The sequence below is a fragment of the Halichoerus grypus genome, chromosome 5 (genome assembly GCF_964656455.1).
Source record: "Halichoerus grypus chromosome 5, mHalGry1.hap1.1, whole genome shotgun sequence".
NCBI classification, from domain to species: domain Eukaryota; kingdom Metazoa; phylum Chordata; class Mammalia; order Carnivora; family Phocidae; genus Halichoerus; species Halichoerus grypus.
The window spans coordinates 151174792-151188131 of record NC_135716.1 but is presented as its reverse complement, the minus strand read 5'-3'; the positions used below and the strand labels follow the sequence as shown (position 1 = coordinate 151188131).

The 13340-nt window shown below is 59.2% G+C and overlaps 1 protein-coding gene and 1 long non-coding RNA gene across 3 annotated transcripts; one reads left to right on the top strand and one right to left on the bottom strand.

The window, feature by feature from the left end:
- The first annotated feature begins 2201 nt into the window (after nt 1-2201).
- On the top strand, nt 2202-9721 carry LOC118536564 (uncharacterized). The gene is made up of 2 exons (XR_004917750.2): nt 2202-3312; nt 9452-9721. It is a non-coding gene; the product is annotated as an uncharacterized LOC118536564 (long non-coding RNA).
- PDZK1IP1 (PDZK1 interacting protein 1) lies at nt 4803-11178 on the bottom strand. Of its 2 annotated transcripts, XM_036093468.2 has the most exons (5): nt 11106-11178; nt 10716-10892; nt 7803-7911; nt 5859-5954; nt 4803-5229 (listed from the first exon to the last, which is right to left on the bottom strand). In XM_036093468.2, exons 2-5 carry the CDS (start codon nt 10780-10782, stop codon nt 5157-5159), a joined length of 345 nt encoding a protein of 114 aa, XP_035949361.1. In that variant the 5' UTR covers nt 10783-10892; nt 11106-11178; the 3' UTR covers nt 4803-5156. The 2 variants fall into 2 exon arrangements, with proteins under 2 accessions (XP_035949361.1, XP_035949362.1); XM_036093469.2 differs by lacking the exon at nt 11106-11178 and having other exon boundaries at nt 10716-11083.
- Nucleotides 11179-13340: the final 2162 nt, after the last annotated feature.

Here is a 13340-nt window from a genome sequence, read left to right as displayed (position 1 = left end):
CTGTACACCCACTTTGCCCTCCAGCCCACCCCCTGTAGATGCCCTGAGGTTCCTCAATTCCACATGCCCATAAATGCGCCCTTACCCCCCACACACTCCTGCTTGTCCGCTGGTACCTGCCATTCTCAATGCCATTCACTAGGCTGTATGGGGCCTTAGTGAGAATCAGAAAAAGGCGCCTCTTCCCTTCGCGCAGACACAGGCCCAAACTGGCTTGCAGGGCCGGGTTAGTGGACACATGGCCTGCGTAGCCCAGTGCAATGTCTCAGGCTCCACCACCTTCCAGCATGCTCAGAACAATACTGGAACTCGTCCTGGACTTCTCTGTTTCTCTCTCTTTCCTCCTCTCTCTCTCATCAAGCTCTATTTTGCTTTTCCAGGGGGTCTCCAAGGAACATGTCCCAGAAACTTTGTCATCCTTATCTTCTGGAATAGCACCCCAGGGCAGAAGCCACTGGGCTCCCAGGTCATTTCTGAGAGAAAGGGAGGTGTGTCATCAGGACCAGGATGACGAAGCCCCCAAGAGCCTGGCCCCCATCAGTAGTGCTTGCAACCTAAGGTGTTCACAGACTTGGCCTCTGGGGCCACAAGGAGGAAGCCCTGGAGGCCAGCTGCCCTTGAAGCCTACAGGAAGATGAGCAAGGTGCTGGCACAACCTGGGGGGCCGCGGGGGGCGGGGTCCCTGGAGCCCTGCCGTGGGAAAGCCTTTGGTACAGCACTTAAGGGGGAAGAGCCCTGCTGAAGCTCAAGTTAAAAGCGCTCTGCTGATCTGCCCTTCCTATTGAGCGTGCAGCCACCAGATGGCAGCCAAGGCTCCAGGCAGACAGACAAGGCAGGTGGAGCATGGATGTTCAGGGGGGCTCATCACTGACCCCACGACCTTCAGAGAGCAGGAAAGAGTGAGTACATGTGCGTGCATGTTTGCATGTGTTCTTCTGCACCTATGTGTGCTGAAGGGTATGGACAGAATACACCTGGACAAACAACTGGGCTTAGTCCCTTTCTTTGGGTTTCCTCACCACACCTGGGGCTTCCCTTCCCCTGAGTCCAGCCCTGTCTCGGGTGCTGGTGATGCAGAGGGAAGTGACCCCGTTCCTGCCCTCCGGGAGCTCCCGGGCCTGGCAAGTAAACAGACCACAGAGATGGCTGGAATAGCCCAGAGGAAGGCCCAGCCCCGGGTGGGCAAGGAGCTTTCCCTGCACCTGGAGGGCTTTCTGGCAGTGGCAGGTGCAGTAACAGCGTTCATTATCTCTGTCTCCCCCCAGCAGCCCTGCAGGGACGACCCAACAGAAGCAAGCTACTGGCAAGCCAGGGGGGCAGCTGATCGGCTGGGCGGTCCCCAAGCGGTGAGGAACAGAGCTGGAATTTGAAGAAGACTCTGCATGACTCTCAAGCTCAAGCTCTTGGCCACTGCGTGCACTTCTGGAGACTGGAAATGGGCAGGAGAGCCAAGCTGGAGGGTCCAGGCCCCAAGCCAGACCTGGAGGAGAGGCAGATGCCTCCCACCCTGGTCCCAGAGCAAGTTCTGCTGGCTCCAACTATCTGACTCACCTGTGAACTCTGGTCCAAGGGGACAAGGCAGAGGGCGTGTGACTGGGATCAGCCCTGGAGTGCCACTGCACTCCCACTCCCGCCTGTACCCTAGGCTGGGGGAGCCATGTCTGTGCAGCTGTAGTCTTGATCTGATGGCTCCTTGAAGCAGTGTTTCTGCTCAGGTTACTCTGAGCATAAGGGAAATCACCTTTTTTTTTCCTTTTGAAGATTTTATTTATTTATTTGATAGAGACACAGCAAGAGAGGGAACACAAGCCGGGGGAGTGGGAGACGGAGAAGCAGGCTTCCCGCCGAGCAGGGAGCCCGATGCGGGGCTCGATCCCAGGACCCCGGGATCATGACCTGAGCCGAAGGCAGACGCTTAATGACTGAGCCACCCAGGCGCCCCAAGGGAAATCGTCTTGAAAATCATTCCAGCCACCTGGCACTCTGTCCTATAACAGGTGACACTCAAGATAGAATTCCACAGCCCTTTTTTTGAAACCAACTCCAGGTTGGAAGTTCCTCTTGGAGTCTAACTGAAGTAAGCAGCACGGCAATCTACCTCCAACTCTGCAGTTCCTGGGCAGAGCCTTTAGTGCCTGAGTTTGGACGTAACCTATACTGTAACCCTGTGAAATTCACACGTTTTAGGTAGAGAAGGAAAAAGAAAGGTGCAAGCCCTGTTCCAGGAAGCAGGAAGAGCAAGAATGTCCTCTAGCAGTAAGAGAATCTCCGGGCCCTATAGCCAGGGCCTGCCAAACCTGAGCATTCTGCCCAGAGAGCGGGTGGAGGGATCAGTGGGAGAGGATGCCACACGAAGAAGGGAGAGCGAAGACTGTCCCCAGCCAAGGGACTGGCACGAGGCCGCTTGGGCAGGTGGGGCGCGCAGGGGAACCCACTGGACACAGAGAAAGATGCAAGGGGAGAGAGGAGATGGTGAGCACTAGCTCAGGTGGGGGGAGGAGGAGGAGGAGACTAGAAGATGGAGATAAAAACAGAGACCAAGAGGTGCACTCAGGGAGACAGTGATCCATAAAGGCTGGGAGAGCAAAGAAGGAGACAGGGACTGGGTGGGAGAAAAGGGCGGGGTGGGAGCAGGAAGTCGTGAAGGCCCACCAGCCATTTGGGGGCTCCTTTTGGGCCAGCCCACAGGCTCCAGCGGCCGGTTCCCTCCCCCTGTCTGTCACTCAAGGAGATGAGAATCCCCTCCCCCCAGGGCTGGCGGGGGAGGGTCTCGCCTCCCCACCCCCATGCCCCCCCACCCCCCCACCCCCGCCCCAGCCCAGAGGCTCCCTTCCCCAGGCCCCCTGATCGCTGCCCCCTTGGGACTGGCTGTGCAGCCCCGATAGATGGTGGGGGGCCCAGCTGGTGTGTTATCAGCCTCCTCCAGGAGCGAGCCTGAGCCACTTGGCGGCTGCCAGCCTGAGATTAGGCCCCGGAGGGTCATTAAGCACCGCCCTGGCCCGGGCCCAGCCTCCTTTCCCTCCCTCCTCTGGCCGGGCTGGCAGGTGGGAACAGGCGATAAGGACTGGGGGCTCTGGGGCCGGCAGCTCCATGCCCCCTGCTCCCTGCCAGGGCAGGAACATGGGGTGGGGGGAAGGTCAGTGCCAGCCCAGCATCTGCAAGGACCCCAGAGTTCCCACCATCCTGGTTCCTCCAGCGTGGAGAGAGGGCTAAGAAGGCTCCCCGAGAGGCCAAGGCGGGGGAGAGGGTGGCCTGCCCCGGGAACCAGGCGGGACAGCGACTGCCACCGGCCCCTGCTGGACAGCCTCACAGGTGAGAGAGGCCAAGGGATGGTGGCTCTGCTTTCTACCCTGGAGGGCGTGTGGGGCCAGACCTGAACCACCCCCCCCCAGCCCCTCAGGGACAACTCGGGGCAGCAGTGGGAGGAAATGGAGGTTCGTGCAAGGAGAATCAGATCCAGGCAGCCAAAAAGGTTCAGACCAGGAGACTAGAAAAGGAAGAAGAGGGTGTTTGTGCCTTAGCAGAGGCCCTCCAGTAACCTCCATCCCTCCTCCAGTTAGTTAGAGGCTGGGCTGGCTGGCCCCCTGGTTCTGCCTTCTGGTCTAGTCAAGGAAGACTTCCTAGGGGAAGAGGAACCTTGGCAGAGCCAAGAAAAAGGAATATGCAGAGTTGGAACTGGCAGCAGTGGGTGAGAAGGCATCTGCCCACATGAGCACATCCACAGTTCACTGAGCTGAAGCTCAGAGAGGGGAGGCAATTTGTCCTGAGTCACACAGCAGACAAGGGTAGGCCTGGGGCAAAGACCCTGCCTTCCCTCTGCACAGGGCTCTTCCCTCTGCCGCAGGCTACAAACTAGACCTCAGTGTGGTAAGAAAAGCTAAATCAGATCTCAGATGGGGCCTCCCTGGAGCGTTTGGCTGAAACCCTCTAACAGCAGAGCGACGGCTACAGTGGGGAAGTGAGGGGGCCGTCACTGGTTGGGGCAGCTGACCGAGGGAGATCTTTGGGACAAGGTGGACTGCCTCCTTCCTTCTAGCCCCACTCCTCTGCACCTAGGAGTGCCCCTGGCTGGGTCTTTCTCAGCTTGTCACCCCAGATTCCGTCCCCAGAAGAATGACAGTCACAGGTATGGGGGCCTCCAGGGTCAGCCCCCGCCCACTGAGTGTGCCTCCTCCCCACTCGCTCTCGCTTCATTCTCCCTGGGACCCAGTTCCCTGACTCCACCCCCGCCCCACCCCCACCCCCCAGGACTCGGAATCAGGGGCACTGGTGAGGGTGATTCTACTCCAGCTTTGCAGTGAAACTGGCCAAAGCCTCCCCAGAGGGGAAGCTGAGTTCAGAGAGGACTGTGACTCTCCCAAAGTCACATAAGTCTGCAGGGGACAGGGACTCAAAGGCGGGCTTCATGAGTCCTAGCCCAAGCTCTGTCTCAGAACTTCTTATGCTCAAAGGCCAGCCGAGGCAGGCTAGAGCTACCTGGGTAAGGGTTGCGTGAACCACCTACAAAGCCAGGCAGCATAGAGGGTAGGGAGGGGTATCAGGACCGCACAAGGAAGGGCCCAGAATCACAGCTGTTAAGGGTAGGTCAGGGGAGGGGCACTGGCAGGAGGGCCTCTGCCTGGAACAAGGGGTAGAGTGGGTGAGCTCCCTGGCCCCATGGGGCCTCCCAGAGAGGGTGTCCTGGGTAATCCTCCAAAGCTACCATGACAGTAGCTTTGGAAGGTGATTGTCATGATTCAGAAAGCAAGATTGGGCCTAGCTGTAAGCCTGAGGGGCTGTTTCTGAGCCCTGGGAACATCAGGCCTGGAAATACAAAACATCTTTATTTCACAGAAATGAGAGCCATTTCCACAGTTAGAGGGAGAGGATGTGAGGCAGGGTGGGAGGTGATGAGCTGACTGTCCTCTTCGGAAGGGTCTTCTGAATTGAATTGGGTGGGAGACCTGCCAGGAAACCCTAGGGCCACAGCTGAGCCCCAACCTGGACACAGCTCTGGCTTTGGCTGGTGACAGTTCAAGGGAAGGTGGGCAGTGTGGGGTTGAAGAGTCGGCCCCTTACTGTAGGTTCCTGCACAGAGAAGGAGCGGCTTGGGTGGTGAGCCGGGTATCCATCACAGGCCCCTGGGGTCAGGGCTGGGGGCCACAGGCAAGTGGGGGTCACATGGGGGTGCTCCGGACCTTGCCCTCCTCCTCGGGGACATTCTCATAGGCATTCTCGTGCTCACTGGAGCTGAAAGAGGATGACAGGGGTCATCACCCCCTCCGTGCCATCCCCTTCGCCCTGCTCTATGCTACACCTGTGAGGGCAGGATCTTCCAGAATAAATATACTTGAGTGCCAGAAGGGAGTTCCCCTACCCATGTCTGGTTCCAGGTGCACCTGTGACTGGAGGCCTCTCAGCACCCCTCCCGTCCCTGAGCCCCATCTCTCTCCTATGCTGAGCCCCTCCCCCACTGGAGCCCCACCGAACAACCCCCTCATGGAGCCCATCTCCCTACTGAGCTGCCTCCCCCACTTATCCCTCTCCACACATTGAGTCCCCTTCCCTCCTTGAGTCCCTTTGCCCCACTGCACCTCTCCACCCTTCCGTATGAGTCCCAGTCGGTTGGCTGAGCCGCTCCCCCCACCAGTCCCATCCCTTTACTGGGCCCTCTCCCCAGCTGAGCTGGTGGTCCCCCAGGAGCCCTGCGTCCTCACAAAGCCCCCACCGCATCCCTCCCTCAGCTCCTCTCTTCACTGAGCCCTTCCCCACATGAGTCCTCCTCTTTCCCTGCCCTCCCCCCTCCTTCCACCCCCACCTCTCAGAAACACCTGGTCCTTCTGGAGCACAGGGTGGTTGGCCCTGTGCTGGCCCCTCACCTGAAGCCGGCCGCCATCGAGGAGTACCTTCCATCTGTTCCTACCAGGATTCCGTCTGCCTTGTTTCCAACGGTCATGACCATGTTCACGGGCTCCCTGTGGACGAGGCTCATCAGTAGGGCTCCCCAGGTCCCTACCCTCTTTGTTCTGCCTCCTCCCCCTTGTCCAGTCAGGCCCTGTTCTAGGCACTGGTTCTCACAAGCCCAGGGGCAGAGGCTGGCCCTCGCCAGAAGCCCCTCTCTCCAGCCGGACCCCTGTCAGTGGCCTGATTCTGGCCCTTCCTGCTCCAAGGTGGGGGCCTCAGGTCCCGGCCTGAGATTTGCAAAAGATTTTTCCAAGACCTCTCCCCGACCATGGCCCAGCCTCCCTCTGCGGTTCTCCTCTGGCCTCAGCTCAAGACCCAACGGGATTTGGTGTCTGCCCCAGACGTCTACACGGCTTTCCCCGGCACCGGGTGCAGACATGGTCCACATCCACTCAAGGCACAGCCTGGGTCAGTTGAAAAAGGAAGCATTTCTGACAAAAAACTCCTGGCCTCTTATTCAAGTTTAAACCCAGTGAGTGTGGGCTCTGCCCCCGCCGACCCGGAAGCCGCTCTCACAGGGTCGCAGGGACTCATACCGCTGCTTGCCCTTCCTTGGACACCACCCAGGCCCCTCACACTCAGCACATCCCAAGTTAACTCAGCAGCTGCCTCCACATCGGCCTCGGGGGCTCCGTGTCTCCGTGAGCGGTGGCACCAGCAGCCTGAGGGACGCATCCCTGTCCTTCCTTCCTCCTGCCCGCTGCCGACCCCCTCCACCAACGTCTGGGGATCCGCGCCCTAGACAGCTCTCAGACGTGTCCCCTCCCCATCCCCTCTGCTGCCTCCAGAGGCCAGACTCTCTCCTGACCTCATGCTCAGCGCCCCTCATTGCCCTTCTTGCCTGCCCCTACCCCGCACGCGCAGCCCGGGGCCGTCAGAGTCCTTCTGCTCAGGCCGCCTCTCATCCCAAGACCAGCATACAAGCTTTCACTGGATTCCTATTGCACGAAGGATAAAGCCTGAAGTTCGGGGCGCAGGTGTACGGGGTCTGCTGGGCCCCGGTCCTGCCTACCTCGCCAGTCTCTCTCGGGTCCTCTCTATGCCTCTCTCCACCCGTGAACGCTTGTGCTCCCTCACTGGGCCGCGCGGGGACTCGGCTGGCGCCCAGGCACCAGTCCCCCTTCGTGAGAGCTAGCGGCAGGTGCAGCCTGCCCCGGGGTTGGGGGGCACAGAGTGGACTGCATTTCAGCCCAGCCCCCTTGACCTAGGACCCCCGGTGTCCTCGCTGCCCCCTCCCATCAGCCGCAATGCTTTGCCCATGCTGCTCTCTCCTGAGACCAGCTCCTCCACCCTCGTCAGCCCCCAGAATAAACATGCACTCACAGGCCTTCTCAGACTACGGGCCCTGGCCCCCCAGACCGGGCAGGCCCAGCACTGCCCTCTGCACTCCCTTTTACCGTTGAGTCCGTACTTGGCATGGTGACTGCCCCTTGCTTTCCGGCCTGGGAGCCTGGGGGCGCCGGGCCTGTGTCTGTCCCGCGGACCCCCTGGACCCCAGCATGTGGCACGGCGCCTGACCCTGAGGAAAGATGCAATCTTCCTTCCCAGAGGTTTTCCCAGCCCCCATCACAGGCGGGGTCAGTGTCCTGACGCTACAGAGAGAGACACTGAGACCTCAGGGAGGGAAGCTTGCCAGGAACGAGCACAGGAGCTGTGGGGACCAACAGAGCCCCGTCTGGCAGCCTTGGAGCCTCAGCTCCAGTCCCGGAGATCTTCGGCCTCGATGTCACTTCCACACAGTGACAGCACTGGACGCTGGGCTTCCGAGGCCCTTCTCACCACGACCGGAGCGGTAGCTCGGGCCCGGGGCTTGCCCAGCCTGCACCAGCCCAGACCCCGCGCCCCCGGGCGGCACTCACGGCTCTTCCTGGCACCAGAAGCGGTTGACGGCAAAGGCGATTGCGACCAGCACCAGGAACACAGCCACAGCGATCAGGCCCTGCATCCAGGGCTGCAGTTTCCCCAGGTCTGGAAAGAGGGGAGCGGGGGGCTGCAGCAGGCTCTGCCGCGGTGGGGGCTGCAGGCACAGAACCGGGGACGGAGGAACCTCGGAGCTAGAGCCTGTGTCGGAGGCCACCAGCCGGCCGCCGGGACCAGAGGAGACATTCTGGGGCAGCCAAGGTGGCAAGGAGGACCCACCTGAACCCCTCACTGAGCTTAGAGAGGGATGACAGTTGGAAAATGGGAATTCAAAAAAGGAATGAGGTGCCAAGGAGAGACAGCCCTGAGCCCCTGCCCACCCTCCACGTGGGTCACATGCAGGGCCCCCTACAGAGTGTCTGGGCCCCAGGGACCAAAGGGCAGCTCTCTGGACAGCTGGCCTGGGCCCTGCCAGCCGAGGTTGTCTCCCCTTCTCTCCGGCTCCCAGAAGGCAGGCGCAGCCAGAGCTGATAAGACTGGGCTGGCATCTGGAAGATCCTGTTTTGTAATGAGGTTTCTCTGGTACTGGTAGGGCGTGGGAGTATAGGACAAGCAAGACTGCTTTTGCTAGGAGTGCCTGGAGAGAGGGGTGGAACAGAACACCTTTGGAAAAGCAAGGCAGAAGGGCAAGTTCTCCTCCAGGTCGTGGGACCAGAAGAAAGCTTCAAAACCTGAGCCCCTTTTATCTCCTCCAGCTGGGTGCCTACAGGACTAGGCCAGAGACCAGCTTGAGCCCCCCCCCCCCATTCATCATCTTCTTTACCTTTTGACCCTTGACCTTTGGCACCACCTTCAACCCTCAAGGTTTCCCAAAATCTCTGCTCTCGGCCACAGGCAGCCCCAAAGGGCTCTCCCCTCCCCCAGGCATCACTGTGTTCCATGAGCCTGAAAGAGCTTAAACCTGCAGAGAATAGACACGCAGTAGCAGGCGGGTCTCAGGAGGGGACAGAGGCCAACAGGAGGCTCCCAGAGGGTCTTGTCTTCAGGCCAAAACACATGCATCCCTAGTGCCATCCTGTATTTTGAGGGGCCCAGCCTGGGCATCAAAAACCTCATTCTGCCTCATTCTCACTCAAAAGTCCTTCCTTGAGTCTACCCTAAAGCTCTCCTGCTGCAGTGAAGGCCCTGTCCCTTCTCTGAGCTCTGAGCCTGCCATGTATAGGGAAGAGGGGAGGGATCTGGGAACTCCAGCCTGGGGCCAGATCAGTGTGGTTACCCTGAGCTCCTTACCTGCCAACAAGCAGTGCTTTGGACTCACTGTTTCCCCAAGAAACAATGGATCAGACCCATTGTTTCCTCTGTCCGTGGTTTACTCAAGGATGGGGAGTTAGGGCTCAAACCCTGGGAGGCCCCTCCCTGCCTCCTCCAGACCCTGCAGCCAACTCCCTCCAGACACCCAGGGAACCCGGGTCCCTGCTCCTCCGTCCATGGTCCATGTGGCTCTGAAGTAAACATAGAGCACAAGGGGCAGAGCCTGGGGCAAGAGACAGGTGACCTGAGCCCTGTCCCTGAAAGACTGCAAGTCCCTCCATGGTGATCTCAAACTTTCACATTGATGAAGTTCTTTCCGGCTTATCTCTTAACTCAGGCAAAAGGCCCTGGAGGCCAAAGCCTGCCTGCGCTGCTGGAAACCCAAACTCCCCCTTCAGGTAAGAAGGATTGCCCTGAGCCAGCAAGACCCCAAGACAAAGATTGACCTGACCTTCACTGCCCACCTGCATGGACCCGCCTACTTTTGCCCCCCAGTTTTCTTATATAAACCTGGAAGTATTTTCGGCACTTTGGAGACAGTCCTGGAGACGCTAGTCCGCTGTCTTCCCAGCATTGGCCTCCCTGAAATAAACCTTTTCTTGTTTCACTGCCTTTGGATTTTGTCAGGGGCCAGGGGCTGAACATGGTCTGTGGGGGGCCCCCAGAGCCAGGGGCTCATGCACCCAGCTACACCCCTTCTTGCTCTGCTGTGTGATCCACACAAGTTACCCCACCCCTCTGATCTGCGATTTCCAAGAGGGCTTCAGAGACTGGGAGGCAGAGGTGAAGTAGACCTGCGTGCCAGCTCAGGGCCCCTGCAAAGGAGGGGTACCCTGGGAGCATCTCTGCCAGTCCCCTCTGGACCCAAATCCCACCTGCAGAGCCCGGACTTGGGCTGCAGGGCAGATGGCGGATCTCGGGGCGTGGCGCCTCGCTCGTGCGCAGCTTTCCCACGCCCTCACCTGGCAGCAGCCCTGGGAGGCAGGCAGGGCAGCTTTATTGTCCTCATTTTATGGATGAGAAAACTGAGTCTCACAAAGGGGCAGTGATTTTCTCCTGGCCGCACAGCAAGACAGAGGCAGAGTGGGACAAGAGCTCAGATTTGTGGAGGGGGCCACCCTGGGACACTGTCCCCTACCGGAGCCCAGGAAGCTGAAACAATGAGGACATAGGCCAGAGACATGGGCACAGCCCTAACAGCGCAGCCCCTCCCCTGGGGCAAGCCGGCCATATGAGGGGCACCTTGGGCCCGCTCCCTCCTTCCTTGTAGCCCCTGAACCCCTATCCTTGGGACCCCACCGTCTCTCGGGCAATTCCTGCTCCTAGAGCTTGGGCCTCACTCCTCTAGGTCTCCAGTCCAAGTCTCTACATTTCCCCTGCTGCCCACATTCCTCACTCCTAGAAAACAAGTCCCAGACAGAAGCCTTGCTCAGAGGTCTCTGCCTTTGGAGGAGGTTCCTCCAGCGAGCCCAGTCCCTGCTGCTTCTTCCCAATTGTAGGTGTCCAGGGTGGTGAGGGAGGCCAGACGACCACCCCATCCACCCCTGGGTTACCAGCACCCAGCCCAGCCCCCCTCACCGCAGCCCCCAGTCCTGGACTACCTTGTTGACACCTGGTAGGCGGCACTGCGGTGAACAGGACCACAAGGAGCAGGATGAGGGCCGACATGGCTGCAGGCAGCTTCTAGGCCTTCTCCCTGGCTGCTGGTATCTGGGCTCCTGGGGCTGCTGTGGGGTCTGTCAGTGCCTGCCTGAGATCCGCCTGGGCTCAGTCTGGCCCTGGAGGAGAGGAGCTAGTAAGGAAAAAGGCGAGGGAGGAAGGAAGGGAGGTGGAGAGAAACTGCCCTCCCTCCCATGGTAATGAGCTTCCAGGCCTGGCCTCCCAGGTCGATGCCCTGCCCACTCAAGCGGGCATTCGAGGTCGTCTTTCAAAGGCTGGACAAGAAAGCAGGTCTACGGTCTGGGGAGATGTGAGGAGAGTTGGTGCCTCACCTCCAAGCCCCAGGCCTCCCCAGTTTTTGTGTCAGCTCTCCCCCTTCTTGGCAGCGGGGCTGGGCTCTTAGAGGAGTGACACATTATTGCTCCTGTGGGCGGGGTGTCTCGGAAGGCTGACAGTGGGATTAAGAAATCCGCTGTCTGCCAGGAGCTTGGGGAAAACCCCAGAGGCTAGGGAAAGGTCCACGCTGACCCTCCCCCACGGCCCAGCCCATTTCCTGTTCTTCCCCTCACCTGTCCCTCCTCAGCCAGGCCAGACCATGGGGCTTCTGTCCCTCCATCCCTGGCCTAGCTCGGTAGCTCTATAATCTACCCTCTCCCGTGGGGATCATGACAGAGGGCCTGAGGGGCTCCATCCACAGCCTGCCCTACCCCGCCCAGCTGCCCTGGTCCTGTTCAGCTTTCCTCTCTGCCCCAGATGGGGCTTCTGGAAGCTGGGTGGAAGCTCCCCAGGACAAGATCCAGTCTTGGTCAGAGGCCATTACACATACCTTCTGATCAACCTCCACCATCACAGGGAGACAAGCGGGTGAACACAGCCCTGCTGTGGAGGCAAAGACATCCCCAAGTGGAAGGTTCTAATCGGGGGCCCTGAATCCCTGGGCCCTCAAACCCCAGGATCACATGGAGTCCATCTGGTCCTCCAGCTCAGGAACTAAGAATGACCCAAGTACCTGTTGAGGCCCGGGGCCAAGGGTCACGCTGGGTCTCCTTGCCTCACCCCTCCCCAGGAGTACAGGAAGCCAGAGATGCTGAGAGTCTGATTCTGCAGACACCAAGAAAGAAGGACCCAGCATCCTGGGGCAAAGTTTCCAAGATGGAGGGTCCCCAGAAGTCAGGGCATACACTGGAAGTCCCTCCACAGCCGCGCTGCCCAGAAGCCACCAAGCTGCTGTTCACAGGACCTTGTGGGCCACCCTTTCTATTGCAGGATGGTCCGGCCAGTGGCAGTGGTCAGGTGTCCCGCCTCATCCCTGCTTCCTGTGTATGCACATTCGAGGGCAGCGTGCCTGCTGTCGTCCAAAGATGGGGTGCCTCTGGTGATCTAGGGGAACTTGGCTCGGACTTGAATGATACATATATGTATGTCCTATTCTTCCTCCCTAACCCCCAACTTGGTGTCCTCAGAATTTTCTGGCACAAAGTTTGGCTAGAGTAGGCACCATTCGTGTTAATGAACAGCCAGGGAATCACCGATCAGAATGCAAGGAATGGAGTTGAATTTAACAAACATCAAGATGCCTTCTTGGAGAGTTTTAAGCAGGGCAGTCACATGGGCATATCTGCATTTGAGAAAACACCTCTGGCCCAGGGTGGAGAGTGAGAGGGGAGGACAAGGGCTGGAAAGGGAGATTATGGGGGGCCACCGCAGCACCCCACACCCAGCGCCTTGGTGGCACAGGGCTGTGGCTGTGCATCTGAGCCCTAGTTAGGGGATGGAATGGCCAGGACACAGCTTCTGGATGCAGTGACTGGCGGGGAGTGGCTGGACGGACAGGGAGTTGCTGAGGGTGAGGTCTGGTGCCTCAGAAGGGACTGGAGCAAGTTTCCAGAAGGGGTGGGGGAGATGATGAGCTGCGGGCGGCTCAGATGTATTATGCTTGTGGTGCCTGTGGACCCTCCAGAAGGAAACATTAGGAAGGCAGCAGGATCTTGGGTCTGGAATAAAGAGCTAGATCTTTATTGTGGTGTGTACATGTGTGGTGTGTGTACATGTATGTGGTGGTGGTGGTGTGTGTGTGTGTGTGTACCTGTGTGTGGTGGTGTGTGTGTGTGTGTGTGGCAAGAAGAGAGCAGGAGAAAGGAGAGAAGTGAGGGACCTGGACACAACCCCAGTGATAAGGGTCTTTAAAAAGGAAGAGGAGCAAGTTAGAGGAGGAGGAAGAAACCTCAGAAGAGTGAGATGTCCCAGAAACCCAGGAAGGAGAGATCCAATTTGAGCTGGGCGTGTCACTGTTGTGACCCCCACAAAGTAGCCCAGCCTCTCCCATCAGTCCCCGGGTATCAGGTCCTGCCTCCCTTCCCCAAGCATCCGCCCTTCCCTAAAGAATACAGGGAAGGACAAGGACACCGGGGGCCATGTTTTGGGGTAGTGGGGGAGGGGGATGAGCAGGAAGGACATCAGGTGATCAACAGGAGGAAAACACACCTCCCAGGTCAAAGTCCCAAGCTTTAGAGCAAAACAAGTTGTTCCGGAAAAGGGGGGTGTGGGTGGACACTTGGCTTTGAGGC